Source organism: Scyliorhinus canicula, chromosome 5 (genome assembly GCF_902713615.1).
Source record: "Scyliorhinus canicula chromosome 5, sScyCan1.1, whole genome shotgun sequence".
NCBI classification, from domain to species: Eukaryota; Metazoa; Chordata; class Chondrichthyes; order Carcharhiniformes; family Scyliorhinidae; genus Scyliorhinus; species Scyliorhinus canicula.
Window position 1 is genome coordinate 62,325,377 of NC_052150.1, and position 23,932 is coordinate 62,349,308.

At 45.0% G+C, this 23,932-nt stretch overlaps 1 protein-coding gene across 8 annotated transcripts in view; it reads right to left on the minus strand.

Moving 5' to 3' along the window:
* The window catches only part of LOC119966020 (triple functional domain protein), a 684,537-nt gene that overhangs the window by 273,820 nt on the left and 386,785 nt on the right, over positions 1-23,932 (minus strand). For all 8 annotated transcript variants that reach the window (XM_038797164.1, XM_038797162.1, XM_038797163.1 and 5 more), the window contains 3 exons: positions 20,749-20,898; positions 18,869-18,983; positions 180-295 (listed from right to left, as the gene is read on the minus strand). In XM_038797164.1, coding sequence (XP_038653092.1) covers positions 180-295; positions 18,869-18,983; positions 20,749-20,898 — 381 coding nt within the window. The remainder of the gene's footprint in view (positions 1-179; positions 296-18,868; positions 18,984-20,748; positions 20,899-23,932) is intronic.

Consider the following 23,932-nt stretch of genomic DNA (forward strand, 5'->3'; position numbering starts at 1 on the left):
AAGTACTGGAGGACTGATAGAATGTATAAAGGGAAAACCAGTTTGTAACCAGCTTCCCTTTTGCTTCATAAATGGTTCATTTAACTAATAGTGAAAAAATATTTTCGAATATTATGAATTCAAGATGGCAATCTATGAAGTAGCTAGCTACAAAGCGACAAACTAAGTACAGTACTTACTTGTTTAGCACTCCTCTCAAAGACCACATATTGCTGACACTGGTCCAATCTCTTCTTTCTCATGGTCCAAAAATGTAATACCCGGTTTTCCCTTTGTAATAACTCATTAAGAATATCTGTGACAGGCAACAATTTTACCACATTAATATCCATTAATCAGTAACACATCTGACTACACCAACTTAAGTTCAAATGTGATAAATAAATCTGAAAGAGTTAACACACACAGAGGACGTGATGAACTGTAGGTGTGTGCTACAGAGTATGAAATATTGAAAAACATTTACTTGAAAGAGGGATAATAAAACGTTAACAAGTTAAATTGTAAGGAGCATGTTAAAGGAGGAAATGATTTAGAGAATTAGAAAATAAATTCCAGAGCACTGGACCTAGGCAGCTGAAGGCATGCAATGAGGGGAAAAGGGAAGATACACAAGAGGCCAGAGTCAGACGAATGCTAAACTCAAGGGGTAAGGTTAAAGGGCTGGGAGGGTTCATAGAGACAAGGATGAGACCAACAGAATGGGCACAGCTAATCTTTCGTCCCTGACCCCAACACAGTAAACAGGAAGCAAGCTGTGGAGATAGCTAGTGCATACAGATATTGAAATTGCTCATAAGATAAAGATGTATCCAATAAACAAAAACAGAAAATATTCGACAATCTCAGCAGGTTTGACAGCATCTGTGGAGAGAGAAGGGATCTAATGTTTCGATCAAGATGACTCTTTGTCAAAGCTGTCAATGTGCTTTGAACTGTATCACTTTCACTCTATCACAATCCTGATTTGTATTTTGCAGGTAGCAGAGGGCAAGTCATGGCCATAGAACATTGAAAGCTTCTGGCCTGTTTTATTAGGAACCAGCTTGGTCCAGTTGAATTTCTGATCAATGGTGATCTCCAGGATGTTACTGGTGGGGGTTTTCAGACATACGTCTCAGCTGTCTCTCAGCTTAAAGCTTCTCCCAAGCACTCGGAGTTGTGGTGTTTCTTTTGAAGGTCCTGCTTTGACTCTACCTTCCCACTTGGAGTTGGAACTTCAGGCTCAGGCGGCCTCTGTGGTCATGTACTTTCGAGATGCTGTGACGAGCTGTAATTGGAGGTATGCCTGGCTTATACCAGTTTTGTGAATGAGTGGCCCCTGCTACCTTTGCATACAGATCCTCAACACGTGGCATGAGATATTGGTCCAGACGGGAGACCCTGTTCACGGTCATTTTATGATCGCCGTAGAGGTGAACTGAAGTATCCATTTTCAACACCAGGACCACTGATGTAGCCCACTCTGAAAATCGGACTGGGCATATGATGCCCAAGCTCTCTAGACGCCGTAACTTAATTCCTATTTTCACGACTAAGCCATAGTGGACCGGTCGTGCTCTGAAGTATTTGCGTCGGGCATCCAGGTCGAAGTAACCCCTCGTCCTTGCCCTTTTTATTTTACCTAAACTCTCCTGGAAAACCTCTAGATATTTCCCTCAGAGTTCATAGAGGCTGCCAGTGCCCATCCGGATGATTTTCTACCAGTGCAGATGAACTGCGCTAATCATGCTCAAACAGATTGGGCCTCAGCCCCTGTACCACGATTAGCAGCAGTCTGACTGTCTGCTGCCTGTGGGTTACTGGGGCCACAGTGGTTCCTATAATGTTCAGCGGTTCCACAGCATATGTCATCAACCTGGCCTTGGTAACGCGCAAGCTCAAAGGCAGGATTCCCGTGCAAAGCAAGCAGAATGTCTGCTGATCGATTATGGAGAGTTGGTCTCCATTACCAGGGGGTGCTCGTTGACTTGAAGTCTAATACGAATTGGTGCCATTTTAGGGGATGTGATGCAATTCAGCTGCATAAGGTAATTCTCCTCAGACTGGGCCACGTGTAAGGCCCTGGCTCGAGTCAATCTTATTGTCTGCGTAGTCTGCGAGCGCAGGCCTGGCAATATCACTGGTACACCCTGTCGCCCTCCACGGAGGTGTCGCACTGATCTGTGATGGCCCTTAACCATTGAGTCCGGATGTGAACTTGCGCAGTTGGTTACTGCTTTGGTGAAGACTTGATCATGCGAGCTCTACACTGAGGGAGGCACTGCATTCATATATGGAGGTCGTCCAACGTTATGGGCGCTGTCGTCAATGGAACCCTGGAGTTCCTGATCCCCCTTCTCAGTCTTCTCAAGGGACAGGGCCAGCTTGATGGCTCTTTTCAAGTCGAGTGTTGGTTCTGCCAACAACTTCCTCAGAGTTGTCACACTGTTAATCCCGCGCAACCAAACGGCCCCTTAACATCTCAGAGAGGGTTGCACTGAACTCACAATGTTCAGCCAGCATTTGGGAGTGATGTCAGAAAATACTTTATTGACTCTCCCGGATTCCACACAGCAATATTAAATTTGTATCGTTGTATAATCGTGGACGGTTTTGGGTCATAACGATTGGATACCAACTCATCAATGGACTTTGAATCCGGGACTGCTGGGTATATCAGGCTTTTAATTATGTCGAAGATTGGAGTTCGCCGCAGGCAGTCAGAAGGATTACCTTCTGTCAATTCTCTCCACTGATGCCAATAGCCCAAAAGTATCACCATCGCTCAGTGTATTGGGCCCAGTCTTCCAGGCCTGCACCGAAGGCCTCTAGCATTCTGAAGAGCGGTATTTTCAAACTCTATCGAACACATTGCTGCGTGGCAACATCTTGATGGCGCTGGGATGTCCAGAATCATAACCACTGCTTTTACCTCGTCACCAGTCGGAAGACCCAGGAGGCCCGAATAGATAAGTAAAAAGGTGATTTATTTAAGCACAAAGGAAGCAGCCGCTACAGCGGCTTAGACACACAATAAGTCCCAGTTGGGACTACCAGGATGCTGGTCCCCTTTTGGACGGGCTTTTATACAGTCTAATACCAAGCCCAGCTGGGCAGCCCTCTGCCCACTGGTTCATATTCCACCAGTTCCACAGGGAAGTCAATTAGTGTATCATCGTGGGTCCTGTGAGAGTTATTACATACCATGTCCATCTTCCTTTGTGCCAGGTATGACTTCAATCGGAGGAGAGCTTAACCCCAGTTTTGTACTGACATAAACTTTACGTGCGTCCATTGGTACCACACCGGATCTAATGCTCCCTTGTTGTCAAGGCAGCTTGTCACTCTCATTTTATCACTGGAATTCAGTTCTTTTGTTCATCTTTAGGCCAAGACTATAACGATTCTTGGTACTGAATAGTCCGGACAGAACTGAAACTGAGCATTAACGATCAGGTCATTTGTAAATGCTGTTCAATGGTGCTGCTGTCAATTAATTCCAATTATGTTTCTGGTGTTTAAGAGGAGATTGCTGGAGTGAAAATTGTCGAGTTGGATTTATCCTGTCTTATGCGCACAGAACCTTCCCAGGCAATTTTCCACACTGTAAGATAAATGCCAATTTTGTACATATAGAAGAACAGCTTGACTAGAGACAGGGCTAGTTCTGGAGCACAAGTCTTCAACAGCACAGCTTAATTTGATTTTTAATTTTGGCAATAATACACAATTTCTCAGGTACTTGCATTGGAATATACAATGAACAAATGTGAAGAAATTTACGATATGCCATAAGTCATTGGTAACTAAATTTGACTCTGCTTTGATATATAAAATATGCTGACATGATACAAATTCTAAATGTTGTCATTGATGACAAAATCAAATATCTACGGCAGACTTTCTTCTGATGCAGACTAGCTCAGATTATTACCCCTCTTATGTAATACAAAACATTACTTAAAAAGAGAAGGAAGAGAACAAGCTTAAGAGGAATCAACATGAAAATGAAATGAAAATCGCTTATTGTCACTAGTAGGCTTCAATGAAGTTACTGTGAAAAGCCCCTAGTCGCCACATTCCGGCGCCTGTCCGGGGAGGCTGGTACGGGAATCGAACCGTAGTGCTGGCCTGCTTGGTCTGCTTTCAAAGCCAGCAATTTAGCCCATTGTGCTAAACCAGACGGACCAACAGATAAAAGAGAGTCAATGAAAGCAGAGAGAGCAATCTGAAGGAAACACTGCAAAGTTCAGTGAGAGCACGAGTCTGAAGAAGAGTGTGGGAGTCAGCAAGAGTGGTACACGAGTGTCTGAAAGGAACAGCATGACAGTCAGTGAGAGTGGAGAAAGGGGAAAGAGCGTGAGAGTCAGTGAGAGTGAAAGAGCCCATCTGAGAAAAAACAGTGCGAAAGTCAGTCAGAGCAGAGTGTGGGTCTGAGAAGAAGAAATTCAAGTGTTAGGAAAAACGAAAGGAGCAAGCTTGAGGAGAGACACTTAGAGAGTCCGTGAAAGCAAGAAAGCATGGCTGAGAGGAAATTGTGCAAAAGTCAGTAAGAATGGAGAGTGAGTCTGAGGAGAAATGTGGCAACAGTCAGTGAGAGCAGAGAAAGCACCTATGAAGGGGAAAAGAGTGCAAGTGTCAATGAGAGCAGGCCAGAGGGAAAAGAGTACAAGAGGACAAAGTCAGAGGTCAAACTGACTATGGAAAGCTGAGAAAGAAATTCAAAAATTATGCCACTGCCACAGAGGTAGTGCATTTATGGACAATCCATTAGTGCTAAGTTTGTTTTATTAAATTGCTTGTTTTTTTTTCACTGTTTAAATTCACCTCATCATAGTTTCCAATGCGTTCTGGCTTTATTAGATACAATTTCCAGTGTTTTTAGTTATCATTTTACTATTTTAGAGTCTGAGAGATCAGTGTTTTAGATTTTTATAGGTTAGTGCCTCAATGTCTTAGACATCAGTTTAAAGATTTTAGGAGTTCAGTATCAAGTGTTTCAACAGTAAGGGCATCAATGATTTTAGGTTTGTGGATTGCCTAGTAGCTAGCAGGGAACTGCTGTTCTATCTGGGAACTGCAGGACGCAGAGGGAAACAAGAATAAGAACAAGAGACAGAAAAGGGAAAGAGAAAGCAAGGGCCAGAATGAAACAAGGCCACTGTGAAAACTAATGGGAACAGGATAATGAACGTTCAAAAAAACAGTTTTAAAGCTCGGCGCCTCAACGTGCAAAGCATTCACAAAATTCACTCAAATAGATGCAAATGAGTTTGATAAAGTCGGGATTACGGAGACATGGCTGCAGAGTAACCAGGGATAGGAACTAAACATCCAGGGATATTCAGTATTTAGGAAGGACAGACAAAATAGAAAAAGTGGTGGAGTTGCAGAGAAATTGGTTAAAGAGTAAATTAAAGCAATCATAAAAAGTATTATGACGTGGATTCTGTAAGGGTAGAGCAAGAAAACCAAGGAACTAAAAATGTTAGTGAGGGATATATATAGACCCCTGAACTGCAGTGGTGATGTTGGTGGTGGCAGTAAGCAGGAAATTAGAGACATATGATAAAGAAACATCTGTAATTACGGTAACTTTAATCTGCACATAGATTGGGCAAATCAACTTGCTAACAATACCACAGAGGAAGAATTCTGGAGCGTGTACAGACGATTTTCTGGACCAATACGCGAAAAAATCAACTAGTGAACAGGCCATCCTAGACTGGAGATGGGGTAATGAGAAAGGAATAATTGGCAATCTAGTTGTGCAAGACCCCTTGGTGATGAGTGTACATAATATGATAGAATTCTTTATCAAAATGGAGAGTGACGTAGTTGATTCTGAGACTAGGGTCCTGAATCTTAATAAAGTAAACTACGATGGTATGATGCTATGATGGATTGGGGAATGTTACTAAATGGTATGACAGTGAATAGGCAATGGCAAACATTCAAAGAGCTCATGGGTGAAGTGTAACAATTGTTCATTCCTGTCTGGCGCAAAACCAAAACGGGAAAGGTGGCTAAACCATGGCTCTCAAGGGAATTAAAGATAGTATTAGATCCAAGGAAGAGGAAAACAAATTGGCCAGAAATAACAGCAGACTTGAGGATTGGGAACAGCTTAGAATTAAGCCAAGCAAGACAGAGTGATTGATTAAGCAGGGGGGAAATAGGAGTATAAATGGAAGCATGCGGAGATCATAAAAACTTTTTTTTTTAAATAATTTTTATTGGAATTTTTTGAAAAATATACAGCAACAGAACAATAATAATAATAACAATAAACGCCCCCCAGCACCCGTAACAACGCATGTAACGAACCCCCCCACCTCCCCCAAACCCAATAAACAACAAAATAAATTAACAATAAGCAAATTAACTTAAACAATACCCCCCCGAGTTGCTGCTGCTGCTGACCTAGGTCCTTATCGTTGAGCCAGAAAGTCGAGGAAAGGCTGCCACCTCCTAAAGAACCCTTGTACCGACCCCCTCAGGGCGAATTTGACCCTCTCCAGCTTAATGAATCCCACCATGTCATTGATCCAGTTCTCCACGCTTGGAGGTCTCGCATCTTTCCACTGCAGCAAGATCCTCCGACGGGCTACTAGGGACGCAAAGGCCAAAACATCGGCCTCTTTTGCCTCCTGCACTCCCAGCTCCACCCCAACCCCAAATATCGCGAGTCCCCAGCCTAGCTTGACCCTGGCCTCTACCACCCTCGACACCGTCCTTGCCACCCCCTGCCAGAATTCCCCCAGTGCCGGGCATGCATAAAACATATGGGCATGGTTCGCTGTGCTCCCCGAACACCTAATGCACCTGACCTCACCCCCAAAAAACTTGCTCATCCTCGTCCCGGACATATGAGCCGTGTGCAGTACCTTGAACTGGATGAGGCTAAGCCTCACACATGAAGTGTTCACCCTCTCCAGGGCGTCCGCCCATGTCCCCTCCTCAATCTGCTCCCCCAGCTCCACTTCCCACTTAGCCTTCAGCTCCTCTACCGACGCCTCCTCCACCTCCTGGTAGATGTCAGATAACTTCCCATCCCCGACCCATACCCCCGAAAGCACCCCATCCCTTACCCCCTGCGGGGGCAGCAAAGGGAACCCCTCCACCAAACGCTTTAACCTGAAGGTACCTGAACAAATTCCCCGGGGGAGCTCAAACTTCTCCTCCAGTTCACCCAGGCTCGCAAACCTCCCGTTAATGAACAGGTCCCCCAACTTCCTAATGCCCACCCTGTGCCACCCCAGGAACCCGCCATCAATGTTCCCTGGGACAAACCGGTGGTTCCCCCGCAGCGGGGCCTCCACCGAGCCCCCCACTTCCCCCGTGTCGCCTCCACTGCCCCCAAATTTTAGGGCAGCCGCCACCACCGGACTCGTAGTGTACCACATAGGAGGGAGCGGCAACGGCGCCGTTACCAGTGCCTTCAGGCTTGTGCCTTCACAGGACGCCATCACCAGCCGTTTCCATGCTGCCCCCTCCCCATCCATTACCCACTTGCGTACCATCGAGACATTAGCCGCCCAATAGTATCCAGAGAGTTTGGGCAGCGCCAGCCCCACTCTATCCCTGGCCCGCTCCAAAAAGACCTTCCTCACCCTCGGAGTCCCGTGCGCCCAAACAAATCCCAGAATGCTGCTGTTCACCCTCCTAATAAAGGCCCTCGGAATGAAAATGGGGAGGCACTGAAACAAAAACCTCGGGAGCACCGTCATTTTAACGGACTGTACTCTACCCGCCAACGACAGCGGCAGCATGTCCCACCTTTTAAACTCCTCCTCCATCTGCTCCACCAACCTAGTAAAATTAAGCTTGTGCAGAGTCCCCCAACTCCTAGCCACCTGAACCCCCAGGTACCTAAAACTCCTGACTGCCCTCTTTAGCGGTAGCCTACCAATCTCCTCCTCCTGATCTCCCGGGTGTACAACAAACAGTTCACTCTTTCCCAGGTTCAATTTATATCCCGAGAAACTCCCAAACCCAGCAAGAATCTCCATCACCTCCGGCATTCCCCCCACCGGATCTGCTACATACAACAGCAAGTCATCTGCATACAGTGACACTCGGTGCTCCTCCCCACCCCGCACCAGACCCCTCCACCTCCCGGACTCCCTGAGAGCCATGGCAAGAGGCTCAATTGCCAACACAAAAAGCAAGGGGGACAGGGGGCACCCCTGCCTCGTCCCATGGTGGAGCCTTAAGTACTCGGACCTCCTCCCATTTGTCGCTACACTCGCCATCGGGGCCTCGTACAGCAACCTCACCCATTTAATAAACCCCACCCCAAACCCGAATCTCTCTAACACCTCCCACAAGTACCCCCACTCAACCCTATCAAAGGCCTTCTCCGCATCCAATGCCACCACAATCTCCGCCTCTCCTTCTGCCGCCGGCATCAGTATCACATTTAGCAGCCTTCACACGTTAGTGTTCAGCTGCCTCCCCTTCACAAAACCCGTCTGATCTTCATGTATCACCCCCGGCACACAGTCCTCTATTCTAGTGGCCACGATCTTCGCCAGCAACTTGGAGTCCACATTCAGCAGTGAAATTGGCCTATATGATCCACACTGCAAGGGTCAGGGAAATCAGCGCCCGTGACATCGTCGGGGGCAAAACACCCCCCTCCCATGCCCCGTTAAATGTCCGAACCAACAGGGGGCCCAACAGGTCCGCGTATTTTTTATAAAATTAAACCGGGAACCCATCCGGTCCCGGCGCCTTCCCCGACTGCATGTGGCCAATCACTCTGACCAGCTCCTCCAACTCGATCGCCGCCCCCAGTCCCTCCACCTGCGCCTCCTGCACCCTTGGAAATCGCAGCCTGTCCAAAAAGCTCTCCATTCCCCCTCCCACCACCGGCGGCTCCGACCGGTACAGTTCCCTGTAGAAGTCCCTAAAGACCCCATTGACCTCTGCCCCCTGCCGCACCACATTCCCACCCCTATCCTTCACTCCACCAATCTCCCTAGCCGCGTCCCGCTTGCGAAGCTGATGCGCCAGCATCCTGCTCGCCTTCTCTCCATACTCGTAGACCGTTCCCTGCGCCTTCCTCCATTGTGTCTCCGCCTTTCTGGTGGTCAATAAATCAAACTTGGCCTGCAGGCTACGCCGCTCCCCCAGCAATCCCCCCTCCGGGGCCTCCGCATACCTCCTATCTACACTCAACAGCTCCCCCACCAGTCTCTCCCTCTCCCTCCTCTCCCCCCTCTCCCTATGGGCTCGGATGGAGATCAGCTCCCCCCTAATCACTGCCTTCAGAGCCTCCCACACCATCCCCATCCGGACCTCCCCAGTATCATTGACCTCGAGGTACCTCTCGATACATCCCCGGACCCTCCTACACACCTCCTCATCAGCCAACAACCCCACGTCCAGAAGCCAAAGCAGGCGCTGGTCCCGCACCTCCCCCATCTCCAGACACCCAATGCGGAGCATGGTCCGAAATTGCTATAGCCGAATATTCAGCCTCCTCCACCCTCGGGACCAGTCCCCTACTCAGGACAAAGAAATCAATACGGGAAAAAACCCTGTGCACATGGGAGAAAAAAAAAGAGTACTCCCAAGCCTCCACTCTCCACTCCTCCCATCTGGTCCATAAACCCCCTCAACACCTTGGCCGCCGCCGGCCTCCTGCCTGTCCTTGAACTAGAACGATCCAGTAGGGGATCCAGCACCGTATTGAAGTCCCCCCCCATGATCAGGCCCCCCACCTCCAGGTCAGGAATGCGGCCCAACATATGCCTCATGAAACCAACATCGTCCCAATTTAGGTTGTACACATTTACCAACACCACCCGCTCCCCCTGCAGCTTACCGCTCACCATCACATATCTGCCGCCACTATCAGCCACCACCTCAGACGCCTCAAACACCACCCTCTTTCCCACCAGGATCGCCACCCCCCGGTTCTTCGCGTCGAGCCCTGAATGGAAAACCTGCCCCACCCACCCCTTCCTCAGACGGACCTGGTCCGCCACCTTCAGGTGAGTCTCCTGGAGCATGGCCATGTCCGCCTTCAGCCCCATCAGATGCGAAAACACCCGGGCCTGCTTAACCGGACCATTCAACCCCTTCACGTTCCACGTGATCAGCCGGATCAGGGGGCACCCCGCCCTCCTCGACTAGCCATGGCCCATCGACTGCTCGCCACTGGCCAGCACCCATTCAGCCCGTTTTTCACGGCGATAGAACCTCACCCAGACACCCCCGACCCACACCAGCTCCTCCCTGGCCAATCCAGCAGCAACCCGGTATCCCCCCCTCCCCCCCCCCCCCCCCCCCCCCCCCCGGGCTAGGACCCCTCCTAGCCGCGACGCTCCCTCCATAGTACTCCCGTGTCAGCTGACTTCTGCTGACCCCGGCAGCTCCCGCCCTAACTCCGACCCCTCCCGATATGGGGTCACCCCTCCCCACCTGCATCAGCTCCTTGGCACCGCTTCAGCGCGGGAAAATGGATCTGATATCCACACCCCTTGCCACCAGCTCCACCCCCCTCGTACCGCGGTGCGGGAAACCAGAGGAAAGCCCGCGCTTTCACACTGCCCCCCCCCCCACCCCCCCAACGCAGCTCCCAAATAGCAGTCCCAACCCATCCACCAACCCCGTACAAACAAAAACAGATGAACCACAAACCCCAACACCCATAACCCCGACACAAAACCATAACCAACATCATCCGAAAGCGAGAAAAAAAACCAAACAGAATAACCAGCAACAGCATACACAGTGATACAAAAATAAAACTCCCACAGCCCCCAATCCCTAGTTCGAGGCCAACGTTTCAGCCTGCACAAAGGCCCACGCCTCCTCCGGGGACTCAAAATAGTAATGTCGGTCCTTGTAGGTGACCCACAGGCGCGCAGGCGGCAGCATGCCGAACTTCACCTGCTTTCCGTGGAGCACCGCCTTCGTCCGGTTGAACCCGGCCCTCCGCTTAGCCACCTCCGCACTCCAGTCCTGGTAGACGCGCATTACCGAATTTTCCCACTTGCTGCTCCTCACCTTCTTGGCCCATCGCAGCACACACTCCCGGCCACTGAACCGATGGAACTGCACCAGCACCGCCCGCGGGGGTTCATTCGCCTTAGGCCACCTGGCCAGTACTCTGTGGGCCCCCTCCAGCTCCAGGGGCAGATTGAAGGATCCTGCCCCCACCAGCGAGTTCAGCATCACGGCCACATAGGCCGGCAGGTCCGACCCCTCCAGCCCCTCCGCGAGGCCCAGGATCCGCAAGTTCTTCCTCCTTGATTGAAACTCCATCTCCTCGAAATGATCTTGCCCCTTTTTGTGGAGCGCCTCGTGCATCTCCACCTTCCCCACGAGGGCTGAAACCTCATCCTCGCGCTCAGAGGCCTGCTGCTGCAACTCAAGTATCGCTGCACCCTGAGTTGTCTGGGTCTCCAGCAGCTTACTTGTCGTTACCTTCAGGGATTCCAGCAACTCTCCTTTCAGCTCCGTAAAATAGCGCAGAAGGGCCGCCTGCTGCTCCTCCACCCACTGCCTCCACTCCTCAGGGGCTCCACCGGCCGCCATTTTGTCCACCTTCCCCCGCTTTTCCAGGGGAGCTGCTGCCGTTTTTCTCCTCGCCCCACTCCGGGTCCGCACCATAAATCCCAGGGGGTTTTGCTCCAGACCCCTTTATCCACCGGGAATCGTCGAATCAGCGCCATTTGGGGCCCTTAAAAGAGCCCACAAGTCATATTAAAGCGGGAGCTGCCGAACGTGCGGCTTAGCTCCGCATAGCCGTAACCAGAAGTCCCGGAGAGCATAAAAACTGACCGTAAAAGCTTCTATAGGTATGCGAAGAGAAAAAGATTGGCAAAGACAAATGGTCCCTTACAGTCAGAAACAGGGGAATTCATAATGGAGACAAAGAAATGGCTGACCAACTTTGGTCTGTCTTCACAAAGAAGAACGCAAATAATGCACCAGAAGTGTTGGGGAAGACAGGATTTAGTGAGAGGGAGGAACTGAAGGAAATCAGTATTAGTAGGGGAATGGTGTTGGGGAAATTGATCGGATTGAAGATTGATAAATCCCCCGGACCTGATAATCAACATCCCAGAATATTTAAGGAAGTAGACCTAGAAATAGTGGATGCATCGGTGGTCATCTTCCAAGATTCTATGGACAACGGACAGTTCCTACAGGTTGGAGGGTAGCTAATGTAACCCCACTATTGAAAAAGGGAGGTAGGGAGAAAACATGGAATCATCAACCAGTCAGCCTGATGTCAGTAGTGGGGAAAATACTAGAGTCGATTATAGAAAATTTAATAGCAGAGTACTTGGAGAACGGTCGCAGGATTGGACAGAGTCAGCATAGAGTTGCGAATGGGAAATCATGCTCGACAAATGTACTGTATTGGAATTCTTCAAGGATCCAATTGATAAAGTTGCCAAGGGGAGAAAGTAGATGTGGTTATTTGGACTTTCAGAAGGCTTTCAACAAGGTCCCACATAAAGAGATTAATGTGTAAAATTAAAGCACATGGGATCGGGGCAGTGTATTGAGATGGATAGAAAGCTGGTTGGTAGCGAGGAAACAAAGCAGGAATAAATAAGTATTTTTCTGAATGACAGGCAGTGACAAGTGGGAGACCACAGGGAACAGTGCTAGGACCCCTCAACTAACTAGTTGACAATTTGGGATACCGAGGAGGGTGATGACTCTTTGGAGGAAAATATGAAGAATCAAACCATCAGCACCATGGAAGGTTTGATTGCACAAGGAAAAGAGTAAAAATTGAGTTGTTATATAGAATTCAACAGCAACACAAACACATGGTTCAGTAACCGTACAAAGCTAGGACCAATGCTCTTGCTGCGAGGTTGACTCAATGTTGGGGAGAATTTAAAAGAATTTGTCAGGGAAAGGAAAACCAGAAGAAGCAGAAATTAGATCAGAGAAAAGAGAGATATAAATAACAGTAAAATAAGGGGGGGGGGGACATTGCAGGAACAAAATAGAGGAAAATATCAAAACTGGCAAAGGAGGTATTAGATTATAAGTACATTGATGTTTGTAGTGCATCATGCACAAATTGCCACATGGAATTATGAAGTGGTTGCATTAATAGAGAGATAAAGATGGCTCAAAAAAGTCCAGGTTCTTAATATTCCTAGTTACCAAGTAGACAGGAATGATAAAGATGGAAAAACAAGAGACGTATGGTAGTATCAGTCAGTGGTAATACAGTTCTAAATAAAAATGATAAGTTTTCAGACTGAATTCATTTTGTTTGAGCTAAGGAACAGGGTGAGAGGTTTGACCTTCTTAAGAAGATAGCTAAAAATGGTGCTCCAAACATCAAGAAGTTCGGTGAGCACTTTTGTTGGTAAATTTTCAATGTACGTAACAAAAGTGGAGTTCTAACATTAGAAGACTTTTAACTACCAAAATATAAGCTGGGAAAAACATAGTGCTAATAATGAAACAAGAGGAATTTTCTTGCTCAAAATGTCTCCAGTCCACAAGGAAGGAAGCATCTGGTTCTGGGAAGGAAGTAGGACAAATGGAGTTTGTTACAGTAGGACATTACCTCGCTAACAGTGACAATAACACAATTTGGTTTAAAGCATTTTATTTAGGGAAAGAGACCAATAAGATACAAAAAGTAAAATGCTCAACTGGGAATTTGTCAGGCGGCAAGTTGGCACAGTGGTTAGCACTGCTGCTTCAGGGCGCCGAGGACCCGGTTCGATCCTGGCTACAGGTCACGGTCCGTGTGGAGCTTGCACATTCTCCCCGTGATGCGTGGGTCTCACCCCCAGAACCCAAAGATGTTCAGGGTAGGTGAATTGGCCCTTAATTGGAAAAAAAGAATTGGATACTCCAAATTAAAAAGAAAACTGGGAATTTATAAATTCCTGTGATCTAGCCCAGGCAGATTGAAAAAGAAGATTGCAGGGTAAAGCAGCTATGGAGCAATGGGTTGCATTAAGGAAACATAGGACATACAGTGCAGAAGGAGGCTATTCGGCCCATCAAGTCTGCACTGACCCACTTAAATCCCCACCTCCACCCTATCCCTGTAACCCAATAATCCCTCCTAATCTTTTTTAGTCACTAAGGGCAATTGATCATGTCCAATCCACTTACTCTACATGTCTTTGGACTGTGGGAGGAAACCGTAGCACCCAGAGGAAACCCACGCAGACATGGGGAGAACGTGCAGACTCTGCTCAGACAGTGACCCAGCAGGGAATCAAACCTAGGGTCCTGGCGCTGTGAAGCCACAATGCAAAAAAGGTAGATATATATATATATTCCTTTGAAGGGAATAGGTGGAACATCCATAGTTAATATGCCCTGAATGACAAAGGGAATAAAGTTTAAAATAGAATAGAAAAACGAATCTCATTACCAAAATCAGGCAAAAGATTCAATTAATAAGCAGAAAAATTATGGAAAGTACAGGTTTGAATTGAAAAGGAGACATGGAGAGATTTTGAGAAAAGATTAGGAAGAAATGTTAAATTGAATTCAAAAATAGTTTCTCAACATATGATGCATGAGCAATTAGTTAGGGAAAATGTTGGCCTGTTGAGGACCCATGGGAAATCTCCATGTTGAAACAAAAGATGTGGCTAATTATTAAATGAGAAGTTTGCAGATGTCTTCACAAAGGAAGTGGATGACCTAAAGATTACATTAAAAAAGTTGGTAGCTATGCACAGGATAGAGACAGATAGAAAAGACACATTGAAATGATGAACATTACCAAAAGTTGATCAGGCACCTAACCTGGATGGAATAGCTTCTACTGGATGTATTCAATAGTTCACCAAATAGTGGAAAACATGGAGGAACAAACTAGCAAGGAAATTACAGAGGTGCAAAACTATAGAGTAGTGAAATTGGACACTTTACTTATCCAAATATAGACTAGGATTGCGATAGGGTAAAGAGCAGAAGGGGGAGGAGTTTTGATGTATGCTCAGGAGAACTATTTTCATCAGTAGGTTTCAGGCCCAATGGATAATGAGGTAATTTTGGACCTGGTTCTGAGGAATGTGATGGGTCAATTGGATCAAGTGTCAGGAAGAAAACATTTGGGGAACAGTGATCATTGTATCATAAAATTTTGATGAGCTAAGTACAAGAACAAGGAGCACTTGAGTAATAGTATTTAATTGGAGGAGAGCGAATTTCAGCAGCATGAAAACAGATTGGTCCCAAGTATATTAAAATCAAAGAATGGCTGGCAAAGCTGCAAGGATCTATGAGATTAAAGAGGAGATGGTTCAGGGACAGTTGAAGTAAATTCCCATGAGTGGGATAATTAGGGCAACCAAAGCTCCCTGGATATGACAAAGCTAATGAGTAAATTGAAGTTGAAAAAAGTGCATGGTAATTCAAGAGAAAACTAAGTTGGATATAGAAAGTTCAGATTGAAATTGAAAATTGAAAATCGCTTATTGTCACGAGTAGGCTTCAATGAAGTTACTGTGAAAAGCCCCTAGTCGCCATATTCCGGCGCCTGTCCGGGGAGGCTGATTGGAAGTGAAAAAGGAAATAAGATAGGCAAAGAGAAAGTCTGAGAAGAGCTATCATAAAGGAGAATTTACAAGTCTTCTAAATGCACATAAATAGTAATAAAACATAGTAAGAGGAGGAGTACTGTCAATTCTGGACCCCAAAAAGTGCCCGGAGGCATAGGACATGGCTGAGGTACTAAATGTGTACTTTGCATTTCTCTGCAAGAAGATGCAGCCAAAGTCATTGTGAAAGAGGAGATGATGAGATAACAGATGAGTTAAAATTGATGGAAGAGATATTAGAAAGGCTTTACTGCAAGTTAATAAGTCACCAGGACCAGATGGGATTCACTGGAGGATGTTGATGATCGCAAGGATGGAAACAGGTGAAGATACTGGCTATAATCTTCCAATCCTCCTTGGATACAGGATGTTGCCAGAAGATTAGAGACTTGCAAATGTTACTCCCTTGTGCAAAAGCGGTGTAATAATACACCAGGCAAATCAGATCTAAACTTGGTAATAGAAAGCCTTTACAAATGATCATTTGAAATAACATTGACAGTCAGTTGGATATTGGGGATTAATTAAGGAAAGCCAGAACAGATTTGTAAAAGGCAAATTGCTTTTGTCATTTGATCAAGTCAAATTTAATTTAATGCAGGGAAGTGTGAAGTGATATATTGTTAGGAAGAGTGAGGGTAAGCAACATAAAATACAGGGTAACATTCTAAAGGGGGGTGCGAGAATAAATAAATCTTTGTGTAGATGTGGTATGAATATGTGGGGTATAAGCTTTTGAAGGTGGCACATCAAGTTCATAAAATGTTTAAACAGGCTTCTGGGATCCTGCAGGTTTAATGAACAGAGGGATAGAGTGGCAAAAGCAAGGAAGTTCTGAACATTTATAAAACAGTCATTTAGCCTCAACTGGTCCTTAATTCTGAGTACCATACTTTATGAATGATATCAAGGCTTTAGAGATGGTACAGAGAGAGATTGATGAGGATGATTCCAGGGACGAGAGACTCCAAATACATGGACAGGATGGAGAAGCTGGAGTTACCCTCCTTGGAGAAGAGAATGCTGAGAAAAGCTTTGCTAGAAGTGTTCAAAATCATGAGTGGTGCGGACAGAGTAGATGGAGAGAAAACTTTTGCCATTGGCGAAAGGCTTGAGAAACAGAAGACACCAATTGAATGTCTTTGGGAAAGATAGCAACGGTAACGTGAGAGAAACGTATTTTATGTATTAAGTGGTTAGGCCCATGCTTTATTGTGTGGGGATGGTGAAGTTAATCATGACTTCTCAAAAAGGGTCTGGAAAAGCACCCAAAGAGGGCTGTGTGAATAGGATATGGGACAAATTTGGTTGCTGTTGCAGAGAACGGGCGTGGACTTAATGAGCTGAATGGCCTTTTTCTGTGCTGGAATCATTCTGTGATGCAGAGGCACTAATCACAATCTTTTAACCCTCATTGGCCCTTACCAATGTTAAACCACTACTGAAGAAATGGGAGAGGCAAACTACAGGGCAGTGCTGGGGATGTTATTGGAAACTACTATCGGTGATAAAATAAACATTCATTTGGAAAAGCACAAGTTAACTGAGCAAAGCCAACATGGATTTCTTAAATGAAAATTATGCATGACTAACTTTTGTGAATTATTTGATTAAGATAGTGCAGTAGATGTTCATATAGACTTTGAAAGGCATTCAATAAAGTGCCATACAAAAGTTTTTTTTTAAAAGAAGGTGGACACTCTTGGAATTAAGAGGAAAGTGGCAATATGGTTGTAAAATTTGCCAAGTGACAGTGGTGGTCGAGTTTTTCAGACTCGAGCGTAATTTGCAGTGGTATTCCCCAAGAGTCAATTTTGGATCTATTATTTTCATTTTTTAATAAACGAGTTTAAACTGTGTTAGAGAGTAGCATTATAAAGTTTGCATATATATATACATATATATATATATATATATATAGTGAGCAGGTTGGCTCTGAGCTCCCGGGTGGCATAAACATCATGGTGAAATGGTCAGGAGCATGGCAGATGAAATGTGAAGTAAAGTGCTTTGGGACGCCTAATAGTGAAAACAAGAGAGTACACTAAAAATGGCATTATTTTGAAAAGTCAAGTTGAGCAGAGAGACTTTCATGTTCATATAGATAAATTCTTAAATACAACAAGGCAGATTCATAAATCAGATGATTCAAAAGGTCTGTGTGTTATTTGAGTTTATCAAGAGGAGTAGAATACAAAAAGCAAAAGCGTGATAGAACATAGAACATAGAACAGTACAGCACAGAACAGGCCCTTCGGCCCTCAATGTTGTGCCGAGCCATGATCACCCTACTCAAACCCACGTATCCACCCTATACCCGTAACCCAACAACACCCCCCTTAACTAGGGGGCATAGCCTCAAAATAAGGGGAAGTAGATTTAGGACTGAGTTTAGGAGGAACTTCTTCACCCAAAGGGTTGTGAATCTATGGAATTCCTTGCCCAGTGAAGCAGTTGAGGCTCCTTCATTACATGTTTTTAAGGTAAAGATAGATAGTTTTTTGAAGAATAAAGGGATTAAGGGTTATGGTGTTCGGGCCGGAAAGTGGAGCTGAGTCCACAAAAGATCAGCCATGATCTAATTGAATGGCGGAGCAGGCTCGAGGGGCCAGATGGCCTACTCCTGCTCCTAGTTCTTATGTTAACCCTACTTTCATTAGGACACTACGGGCAATTTAGCATGGTCAATCCACCTAACCCGCACATCTTTGGACTGTGGGAGGAAACCGGAGCACCCGGAGGAAACCCACGCACACAGGGGGAGGACGTGCAGACTCCACACAGACAGTGACCCAGCCGGGAATCGAACCTGGGACCCTGGAGCTGTGAAGCATTTATGCTAACCACCATGCTACCCTGCTGCCCCAAGCAATAACTTTATAAATCACTGGTTAAATCTCAGCTGGAGTACTGTGGACTATTCTGAGCACCACCAGGCTTAAGAAAAGACAAAAAGCCCTAAGAAAAGGTAGAGAGGAGGTTTAATAGGTTTTTCCCCATAGAGAATAGACTTAAACTGTGAGGTCACATATTCAAAAGATTTAGAGGAGAGAATAACAGAATTGTTTTATTCAGTTGATGGAATCTGGACCATTCTACCCAAAATAGTGGTAGAATATGATTCCATAAATAATTCTAAGAGGGAATTGAGAGACAGGTACTTAAGAATTAAGAACTTACAGGATTTTAAACAAAAAATGGAGGTGAGGGACTAAGCACAACAGCTCTGTCGAAGAGCCAGCAGAGGCGCAATGATTCAAATGGCCTTGTTCTTTGATTCTATGATAAAGCCCTAGTTTTCTATTTTCAGTAAAAAAAAGTCTTACTTTTTACTTGTTGCTCAGGTGCTTTGACATGACTCATCATTCCTGGCATATTGACACTGTTTCTATGGAGATACTTCAGGAAAACATCAGCGTTCCTCCTTGCTAAAGTACAGGCCTATAAAAAAGGTTAATTAAAATTAAACATAAATTAAATGCTACTTCTTTAGCTCAAATTTTGTATACAAACATACTTTTACTCTTGTCCACATATATCGTCTCAAACAATACATTCTCACAGGACATTTAATTACAAATTTTTTTTAAATTGCTAATAGCATCAACAAAATTCAGGAGGTGATGTAAAATACTCATTCATAATACCATGGAAGAGAAGGCAGCCTCAAGGTAAGTAGGGTTCTTTATCAAAGATTCTCACATAGGGATCTTAATTTCAATAAGTATTATACATGGCATTCCTCCCTGCTAAGCAGAATAAGGTGACTGATACAACATAGGGCACCGTTTTTAGATCCTTCCGATATGCTAAAAGATGATTGTCCATTTTTTGAATGATGGGGTAGAGAAAATGAAAAATTGAAATTTTTTTAAAAAGAGAGAAAAATGGTTGGCAAGATCGGAAGAGTGGGTGCAAAACAACAATAACAGCGTAGGATCGACCCCGCCTCGCCGCATTTTTAATGTGGAGCGGTGTCCCTCAATCTACATAACCAATGGCGAGAGATGCCTATGGTCCTTTGTGGACTATAGCTAATTACCTTGGGATCTTTGCTAATCTGCAGCTCGAAGTTCATTAAGGATAGAGCAGTCTGCTGGATGAGCAGCAGGAATTTTATTGGGATTTGTGCTGGTAACCTCTCCCTTTGTATACCGTGCACATTTACTTATTTCTTCCAGCTCGTACTTGAGGCTTCTGCTGTAAATTTTCATATCATCCTTTTACATTTCTGATTTTTAGTTATAATTATTTTGTAAGGGATCTCAGTACTTTCGTCGTTTCCAAATGATGCTTCTAATGTTCTCGCATAATATTTCTATTTCCCACCCCAGGCAAACTTGTGGCTTCTCTGATCCATTGATATACAATTGTATTTGTCATGAATTTACAGTCATTGTGATATAAGATGACAGAACTGCTAAATTGCATTTAGCTGTGCTAGCTCCACCAAGATCAGTTTAGGTGCTAGTCTGGAAATTAAATAATATTATGTGGCTAACAGTATACAATCAGATGCTGATGCAAAATCCTCAAATCCAGGTTAAGTTATGACACATTGACCCTGTTCTAGATCAGCTTATCATGTTAAATCCAAGCTTGTCAGTACATAGATTTATGATACAGGTAGATATAATTGGTGTATAGATGGGTTATTTTCCATAAAATTGCACGATTTGGCATCCTTCGATGTTCATAGCACCACTGCACATGTGTATGTATATATGCTGTGACATTATTTACATCTTATTTGAGTTTTCCCTATGAGTGTAACAATGTAGTCAGTACCAGATGCGTATATGTATATATATCACTACTCAACATGTGTAATCATGTAATTAGTGCACTGCGCATGTAAATTGTGATCCATAAAGAGCAGGAGAATTTAGGCAAAAACAAAGTTTTAAAAATATTATTTCAACCCATAAATATCCTGAAACCTATTGGCTCAATTCAGCGTAAAAGCAATTAGAAAGATCTCTTACCCACCTGTATCATTAATTTCTGAAACCACCCCCCACTAATTTTGAAATATACTTTTTCAGAGCTGCAAGTGGAGCTGCCTTGTGTAAGTATTGAACATTTTATCTCATATATTTTACAAATTAAAGATGTGCTGGTAGAATTACACATTCTCCTTCACCTGGTGAATGTCTACTTGGAAATGACTGGTAATGAGCAAACGGACACTTGTATTTCGGCTTACTTTGAGAAAGGCTTCCTTTTGTTCTAGATGCTTGCTGATCATGGGTGTTACATGATCACACTCTGAATTTGGACCAAGTTTATCAAGGCCTCCGCACCAGTCCTCTTCTCGTTTGTACTCCTGCTCCAGACTCTCCAGAACACTGCAGACCTGCAAACCAAATAAACAGTTGCTAATTTAATTCAAGTCTTTCAGTGGAGGCGGAAAGCAACAACAGTAAATTTACTGTGCCTGTGATCTGCGATAAGTAAAAGGAATTTTATGGATATGTTTCCAATGTACCAATATTGCTTGTATTAAAAAGAAATTTTCATCTTAATATGAATAGTACTCGTTATTTTGGCTTCAGATTAAACAAAAAGAAAATGTAATTTTACATCTAGGCCATGGTTGATATGTTCACAGGCCCCAACGTTAATATTTTACTCCATCAGGAGTACAAAGATGTAGCAGTTCACATCAAGTGTCATGTTAAAGAATATTTCCATCTTCAGTCCAGCGAAAGTCATATAATAACAAGATCAGAAGCACAAGATCAAAGTTCAATTCGTCTGCAACTTAGCCTCCGAGGTTAGGTGATCCGGACATTCTGATAGCCAATTCTGAAGATGCAATCCTGCAAGTTTTTGTAAGTCTCCCTGGGTAGAGAACTGCATGCTCATCTTCACACAGTCATTTAACTAAGGCATGAGGCTAACCAATCAGCGGGTCAAACAGCTAAGGATTATCAATGTTACTATGCCGTCACAATATTAGCATGAAAGGAAACCAGAAGTGTGCAAACATTGCTAAGAATCCAATTATGCATAATAAACAGGGGGATACGTATTTGGATTTGGGTATTGGGAAAATTAGTTCTCATCCATTCAAAATGACCTCCTGTTAGGTTTAATAAGAATGCAATGGTTCAGCTCCAGATATATTTGGCAGCTCATTACTTGCTGCCGGTCATGAAAATCTATGTTGCCATGTGTACCTAAACAGGATAACATTCATGCAAAAGAGAGAGTTCTAATTGATCATCAGGATTAAGCAATCCTTTAGGAATGTGCATTTGTGCATGCACACCTAAATATTATGAGGACATGAATGCTCAACCAACAAAGCCTGTCTAAACACACCAAAGCTTCAACTTGAATAATTAATTGGATGAGCTATTGACGACGATATGGCATTTGTAGAACAAAAGTTCAGTGAGCAGTCAACACTCAAGAAAAAGAAGGTTGAGCACAAAAAGGTGGAAAATGTTGATCAAAAGAATAAATTTGAAAAAAAAGCAAAACAACAATTTTTATGAGACAATTCTATGTGTGCAGATTCAAGAATTAAGAAATTGGGTCAATGGAATGGAATTTTTCCTTCTTACAAAACTTCATTGACCTGAAACATCGGGCTGAATCCAGGGAAGCTCCCGGGAGTAGGAAAGTAGGTAGGCTGGGGTGTTTAATTGGAGGCAAAATGCCAGTTTCCCAAAAGTGGAAGGAAAGTTGGATATTGAATTGGCAGCAGGTTAAAAGTGGGTTGTGGTTCCTTTTGGCAAGTGACGGGAATTTATTTTGACTCCACGATCATTTAGTGCATATTCATCAAGATATATGTCCACCAGATTATACTGTACTTTGCAATTAAGCTGGCAGCAAATGAGAATCAAGTGGTTTCAGATTCATGACTGGTTAAAGGTGGAGTGCAGCAGGCCGTGTAGTCTTCCTGGTGGGTGCTGCTTTTCCTGTAAGGGGAAGTTTGTTGCACCAGGAGAGAGGAGGCTGAGTTGTTGCCCTGAGCTCAGTTGGCCGCTATCAAGGGAGGATGAGGCATGGGTGCCCATGGAAGGGAGGGTTGGTGGCTGTCAAGGAAGGTCGGGAATGGCTGTCTGTGTAAGAGAGTCCTGCACCTAGGACTTTTAAATAATGATGAGGCAGAGGAGGAGAGAAACCAGCAGAGGGTGGCCCCAAGCCAGACATTGTAATGGCCAGAAGGACAACTAATGACATCAGTAGAGGGTCAAGAAACTCAGGCTGCTGGCAACCAGTGGTCAGTGTAACATTGAGCAATGATACATAACAATGTACCGCACATGGAGTAACCACCTACAAATGTCGGAGAAACAATGTCAAAGACATCTGAGGATAACATGGCAGTCAGCCTTTAACTTCCCCAGGAAGACCTACTGCCTCATGGAATGAGAAGCAATCGGATGCCAGAAGTCACCACCTTCAAAGCCTCACACATTTCTGACTTGGAGGGAATCACACATGACTCAGTTACACATGCTCCAATCCTAGCAAGGCGTCGCTAAGAACGCTACATGTTCACCTGCAAAATATGATTTCCCTCTTCTGAGGGGTAAGGGACTGGCTCTGCTGAAATTGGCTCTCCATGGCAGTGGCCATACTCTTCACGTTGAAGCCATCTGCTCATATGCCAGAGCCATGACAGAACCCATAACTTGGATGGACATCTCTACCATTCACTCAAGGCTGTTCAGAGTATCTGGCACTTCTGCCAGATGTTTCCCTGCCTATTACTGCACTGCCAGCAAATTTCTTGTGGCCATTCCCAGAGGCATGTCATCAGTATGGGACTCAGCTTGGGCCTAGTCTCCAGTCCTCTGAGTGTTAGAGATCTTGGCTGTCACATCCTCCATCAGCTGCTGGGATGTGCCTGTGATATGTTCACCAGACTGTGACGCTGAGCCTATTTGTGAACCGACTCCCATTGAGGTGACTGTCCCTGCGCTGGTGGAAAGTGCATGGGCTTGATGTAATGGTGCATCCTCTATGTGTTCTGTAACATTATCCTCAAAGGTGGAATTCTGGATTTCAGGACTGTTGACTGAGAGGATCTGAATTGGAGGTCACAAAGAATTAGCTTGAGGTAATGTACAATCCCATTTCCCAGAGCAGAGCCATGCTCCAGGTTGGAGACATCCTCATTCTGATGGCTTGACAATCGACTCAACATCCTCGGTTATTGAGCATTGTCCGTGCTCTCTAGCCTATTTAATCACCTCTGCAGGAGTCAGTGCCACGGACTGTCATCTCAATAACCAGCAATCCGCTTTATGAGTTTACAGCTAATGTCACCTCCGTGGAAGTGTTCCACACATGCACTGAGATTTTACTCAAAAGCAGCAGGTGGTTGCAACTGTAGTTGCAGCTTTCTAGGTTGTGGGCTGGTCGTTGCG